Source organism: Octodon degus, unplaced genomic scaffold (assembly GCF_000260255.1).
Source record: "Octodon degus isolate 3935 unplaced genomic scaffold, OctDeg1.0 scaffold00125, whole genome shotgun sequence".
In the NCBI taxonomy this organism is placed as follows: Eukaryota; Metazoa; Chordata; class Mammalia; order Rodentia; family Octodontidae; genus Octodon; species Octodon degus.
In genome coordinates, this window is record NW_004524701.1 from 8,606,392 (window position 1) to 8,613,137 (window position 6,746).

At 37.5% G+C, this 6,746-nt stretch overlaps 1 protein-coding gene across 1 annotated transcript in view; it reads right to left on the reverse strand.

Moving 5' to 3' along the window:
- Positions 1–10: 10 nt before the first annotated feature.
- The window catches only part of LOC101584716 (ATP-binding cassette sub-family G member 2-like), a 99,184-nt gene continuing 92,448 nt past the window's right edge, over positions 11–6,746 (reverse strand). Inside the window, exons 13-16 of the mRNA XM_023700607.1 lie at positions 6,590–6,746; positions 3,413–3,502; positions 2,238–2,323; positions 11–212 (exon numbers count right to left, since the gene is read on the reverse strand). Of these exons, the coding sequence (XP_023556375.1) occupies positions 65–212; positions 2,238–2,323; positions 3,413–3,502; positions 6,590–6,746 (481 nt within the window). The 3' untranslated portion in view covers positions 11–64. The remainder of the gene's footprint in view (positions 213–2,237; positions 2,324–3,412; positions 3,503–6,589) is intronic.

Genomic DNA, 6,746 nt, shown 5'->3' on the forward strand with positions numbered 1-6,746 from the left:
ATCAGGCAGGCCCCCTTTAATGCTCCTCTTACTGTGAGAGTAATCTTTAGTAAACTAAAGAAATTTAATAATATTTTTTAAGAAATGACAACTTTATGTAGGCAATGGTGAAGAAAATGATCATCATAAAAGCCAAAGCCACATGATTCTTCCACAAGCCCCAAGGTGAGAGATCAATGCCCTGGATTGTTAGGAATTCTTCACCCGTACATCTGAAATAAAACACAAACAGAATATAAGTTTATTATGAGTAGCTCCCAAGTTTAATCAACATATTCACTGTTCTTTAATTAAAAAGAAACTACATGTTAGCCAAATTATTAATAATTAACCTTCATATGCAATAGCTAAATCAGTGCTTACAATTTTGCTAGATATTATGCTGAGAATTTTTAACCAACAGATTAGGGACTCCCTCCAATAATCCAAAAGGATCTAGATACTACACACATTTCAAATAGTGGAAGTAGGCTTCACGAACTTGGATGCAATTATAGAATCATATTATGAACCACATTTTTACTTGCTTAACTGTGATGCTACTCTTTTCAAAACCAACATTTATCAAGTACACTTTCATTTATTCCTGGTGTGTAATCTTGAGCTTTAGCTGATAATGTTTATAGCCTAGATAAAATGATATCTCCTGTTCTGACTTGCAAAACTGACATCCAGAAGACAGGCTACAATCTCTGACAATAAGACCAAACAGGAGCAGGCCCTTCTGGAGGGAGTCACACTCTGTGAGCTCTCACACAAAGGCTATAGTGAGTGCTGCAAGGACTTAGCTGCAGAATGTTCCCAGCAGGCCCACGATCAGACTCAGACCTCACAAAGCAGCCAGAGCAGAGCAGGATGGAAGGTCCTGCCACAGGACAGAAAAGTACCTGGTACTGAAAATATCTAACGTAACCACAAATATTGCCTGTGACCATTTCTGTGCTTCTATTGGATGCTAAAATTTAGCTTTTCTAAAATCCACAATATCTCTTCTGTGTTATGAGAGACTAGATCTTTCCCCTCAGGAGGATGAGCAACTCCTCACTATCTGTTCCCACTTTTCCCACCCACTTCCTCCTGAGGCCAGCAGTAGGCCAGCAGTGACCTTATGTTACAAAACCACAACACCCAGAGGAAGCCAAAGGAAGGGGGCTGGGTAAAGAAGACAACATGAAAATTTCCCAACATGAGGAAGTGAATGCTAAGCATTATTAGTTATATTTGATTGATAAGAGATATTTAGAATACCAGGGTTATCTTTTCTCTTATTATATATCAAAATCAAATATTAGCAAGACTTACAAAGAAGAAAACTATTGAAATGTAAAACAATATCCCCTAATATTATTAAACCCTGTATTTGTTTCAATATTATGTAAGAGTGAGATTTCCTTCTCAACTATTGAAATGTATGTTTCTTTCTTTACAGCATATATATTATAATAGGGAATGTTCTGAGTTGGTACATACACACACACACATACACACACACACACACACACACACAGAGCTGTGTGTCCTTTAATTTCATGATGTTTTTGAAAGATATGAAGGAAGGGGAAGTACAGAATCCCAGTGGGAGCAATGTTCTCTATGCTTACTTAAAAACAATAATTATTTTAACCATTTTATCAACCATGTTCTGCAGAAAGCATAAACCTATGCTAAACTGAAAGCTGCTTAATTTAAATGAAAATGTCCTAAAGAGACATTTCAAACCTACAATCAAAACATGAAAATAATCTTCCAAAAGGCCCAAAATATTTCTGTACACTAAAGAAATGTTGAGGATGGGAAGATAGCTCGATGGCCTAAGAGCTTGCCTGGCAAGCTCAAGGACCCAGGTTCAGTCCCTGGTACTCATGCCATGCTGACCTTGTGCTGAGCTGGCCACCAAAACTGGGCTTGGTGGCACATACCTATTATCCCAGCATTGGGGAGGCTGAGACAGGAGGATCACTATGAGTCTGAGCTTAGTAGTGAGACCTTGTACAGAATAAATAGATAAATGATTTAAAAAAAGATTTTAAAAGACATGTTGACTGTACCAGAACACAAATACAGCATGTTTCCATCCATGCATTAGTACACAACAATTCACTTTAAGATTAAGAAAGTGCAGGTCCAGAATGATTTATTGACCTTGAAAGAACCTGTACCAGCTCTACACCTGAAGGTCACTCTACATCAAGCCACAGCAGTAAGAAAAGGCATTAGGACACTGAATACAAACTCACATTACATAGTTGGGACAACTACTGCTTTCTGTTGTATTGAGTCCCACACAGTAGTCTTCTCCCCAAAATTCATTATGTTGCAGAGCCTGTAATACATGTGAGAATATGACAAAGTAAATAACTTTAATTTTAAAAAAAGCTGTCAAAGAGGACTGGGAAGATAGCTCAGCAGTCTAAGGGCCTGCCTGGCAAGCACAAGGACCCAGGTTCTATTCCTGGTACCACATGCCATGCTATCCCTGGAACCCTGTGCATGCCTTGCCAGCCACTGAGACCACGCATGGTGGTGCATGCCTATAATCCCATTGCTGGGGATGTTGAGACAGGAGGATCACTATAAGTCCATGCTGTGTAGAGAGACCCTGTGCCACATAAATAAATCATAAATAAAAAAGTTCTCAAAGAATAAGCACTGTTATTTCCTCTAGTTTAGTCCTTATGGTATTTCTAAAAACAGTAAACGCCATATTCACAGGCTTTGTCACACCAAAACAAATAACCTTATTTTCTCTGGCAGTCTCAAGTTCTAGATTTGGGATTTGGTTTTGACTGGCTAACAAGATACACCTCTGCATAGATTTCCCCAGAGTACTTTCTTCTTTTATATCCAATAGACCCATAAACACTAAACTGAAAGGAATATTGTTAATTTACAGCAATGAATTTTTGTTTCTTTTCATTAAAACTAGCTATAATTACAGTTCTTAGAAACCCGCTTACACTATAGAAAGATACATAGCTTTGTTTGAAGTTTATTACCTTGGTAAAGGCAATATGGTTATGAATATTATATGGTCTTCACTTCTGTTCTGATGTTCCCTTCAATACAAGCTACATCTTCTAGTCTCTTGTTCGCTCATTAATTTCATCTCATTGTCCTTACTGAGCTGAACAAAGTATGTTTTTCATCAATCATACACTCTTTCTCCTTTACTATGAGACTGTTTCCCTTCCAGCATCTTCCTCACACAGTAAAACAATTGAGGAAAACCCTAGATGGCTTCCTGAGTTTGTGTTAATCAAGACTACTGGTCAATTCTCATCTATTGATCCTGAGAGAAAGTTTTTCAATAGGAAATGGCCACAGCCCGTGGCTTAGGAAAAGACATGGTTAAGCTTTATTTTCATTTGCCCTCATTGGAAATTAGTCAGGATGAGAGTGAATAATACTTTACCGTAAAGCCATAAAACATGATACTGAAGTACTGAAGCCACACAAGCTGAGGTGCCATGGTTCTAAGATTTACTGTGATACCTGAAAAAATCTACAAAAAACAAAAAGCAAAAGTTAGAACCAGTCCAGTTATTTTATGAAGAATTCTAAAGAAGACCATCTCAAGAACTCTACAGGGCAACCCACTTGGGTCCCCTTCTGTCCCTCTCTTGGGCAGAAACTTTCTTTCCCCAAGGAAATATAATCTGTTCTTAACCTAAAAAACAAAAACAAAACCAAAAACACCTGTACAACATTTAAAACATTTCTACTATAGCAGTATCTAGAAATTCCTTCCACTTATTCTAAACACTCACCTTCCTCTTTTGCATATGAATAATTCTGCACGCTAAGGCTACTACGGTTTTAGAGGAAGTCATATGTCCATGATCTATATTATAGATTCCATTTATTTGGAAGACCCTTAATATTAATGTTAGATCCCAATTTTTTTCATAACTACACACAGTGGAAAATTCAGAAGTGTAATCACAGCAGGGCATGGTAACACAAGCCTGTGATCCTAGCACTAAGGGAGGCTGAGGTAGGCAAATTGAGAATTAGAGAAATTCAGTGATACCCTTTCTCTAAAAAAAAAAAAAAAATGAGGGCCAGCCAAATAGCTCAGTGGATTAAAGCACCTGCTTAGGCAGACACAGTGTTCAGGGTGTGATCCCTGGCATGCCATGCTGGCCCTGCCCCTCAACGCACTGAGATGGTGATGGAGACTGGGTGTAGTGGTGCACTCCTGTAATTCCAGCTCTTGGGAGGCTGAACACAGGCAGATCTCTATGAGTTTAATCTATGTAGTGAAACCCAGTAGACCCTGTACTAAGATGCAATAAAATAAAATAAAACAAAAATAAAAATAAAAAACAACCAAGGAAATGCTTCAGTGGTAGAGTGTCCCTGGGTTTAGTCCTCAGTCCTGGGGAAGATAAGTAAGTCATTCCTTGATGTCCAAGTGCCACTGGTTCCAGAAGCCTCTCAGCTTCTGTCAAGTATCAAAATCTGAAGAAGCTCAAGTCCTTTATTTTTAAATGGTATATATTTCCTTGTGTCCCATGTTTATGATATATGTATCCTGTATATTGTAAATAATCTGCAGATTTCTTAGGGTACTTAATACAATGTAAATGCTATGAAAATTGTGCTGAATAGTTTAGAGAATGATGACAAGGAAAGAAACCTAGCTGGGCATGGTGGCACACACCTGTAGTACCAGCACTTGGGAGTTGAAGCAGGAGAATCACTGCGAGTTCTAGGCTAGACTCATAGTGAGTTCATATTGAGTTCAAAGCCAGTATGAACTACATAGCAAGACCCTGTGTAAAACAAAACGAGGGGGCTGGTGAATGGCTCAGGAAAATAAGGGCTTGCCTGACAAGTGCAAGGGCCTGAATTCAATTCCTCGTTCCTCAAAATAAATAAATAAAAAAATAAATAAATAAATAAATAAATAAATAACAAAATAAACTGCACACATTCAGCACAGATATAATTTTTGTTTTGTATGATTTTGACCTGTGATTGGTTAAATATTTGCACATGAAAGCCTGGGATGCAAAGGACCAACCATATTGACTATTCTAATGTTACTCCACCATCTGTCCCCCTACTTAACCTGGCAATCTAAGAACACACCAGAACAATCTTGAGCATCACAGCTACTCAATTCCATATAAAATAAGATTTGTCATTTACAAGGATTTGTACTCTACATTCATAACTTAGGAGTAATTTACTGTTCAGAAGTCAGACTTAAGGTAACCCAAACTGAAGGAGTGAAAACACTATAATGAGAAAAAGTACAGCAGGAAATGTGGTCAATACTTCTATTTAAATCCACCTCAAAACAGCATCACAATTGAGATGGTAGGAAGGATTATTCAACATGATGGTGGACTGAGATAGGCAAGACAAGAGCAATGCTGCTGCATATCTGCATATATTTAAACTTGAGCCAATGAAGTATTTAGTATATAATACATCTTCTAAGTAAGATACAGCTTTATGATTCATTCTTAAATTCCATGTGAAAACATTTGCAAAATAATCATAGCATCACATAAATCAGCCAAAGATTTATATTTACTGAAGGACATTTTCTTTACTATTCCAATTTTAGAAGACTGCATAGGCAATATAAACAAGGTTTGAAGGAACAACTAACTTTGGCAACAGCTTGTGCTAATTAGGTATCACTGAAAGGCATCTACTCTTACTCTACCAAAAAGAATGTGTATTGATAAACTAAGCACTTCTGTAAACTTGATTTAGTAGGGAAAAATATGTGGCAAGTGGTTCTGTTTATCTGTTGATTCATCTATGTGAATACAAGGTTTATCACTGTCTATTATTAGGACTAAGTAACCATTAAAGGAAAGATAACCAGGAAAATATTGCTATACCTGATTCTTAGAAATCCAGAGAGGAGATAATCTAATACTGTGGACTTTGGAACTTTCTAGTATTTTTAAAACACTCCTTTTCAAAATATAAGAAGCGCTCAAGACAGACTTCCCATGACCTACACCGTAACACATTTTGTGGAGTTTCACTTGTACCCTGGAGACTAGTGACCCAACCGTATCACTTCCACTGTAGTTAAACAGTCTGAAATTCTCTAACATAAGCATGAAAGCCAGGCAGGTGACCTGGCATTTTTATAAGGGAAGTGGCGAATCCTAATTCTTCTGGTTTTGAGAGTTCTGATTCATTCTGCTAAGATTTTGTTTCTTTCCAGTACCACGGATCAAACTTGGGACTTGGCACTTTCCAAGCAGGTGCTTATGCCACTGAGCCATATCCCTGGCCCTTCTAATAAGCTTTTAAAAGATACTTCTTAGTGACATTTTATGATAGCTGCCATTTTGTAAGATGTCATCAAGGAGTACGACATGTCCTGTCAGTTAAGTTATATTAGCTATGTTAGAACAGTAGTGAAAACAAAGCAAAATAGTACAATACAAAAAGGACCCTGCATAAGATCAAAGAAGGAAGCTGGTGTGCCCTTTAATTATTAACTATATTATGGGCCCTTAAAACAATCTACACAATCCATAGTGGGTTTATAGGGCAGATGAAAGAAAAAGAAAAAAGGGAAAAATTCCCGCATAGAAACATAGTTTCTACTCACCATCATAAACACAAAATAGATGTCCATAAGACGTGTTGTTAAAAACACCACACTTTGACCTGCAGCAATGGCCAGTGCCAAAAAATGAGCTGAACAAGACACCATCGCAAGGGAAAACATCAGGATTAGAAAAGCACCCACTGTTTGCTTCAATCCT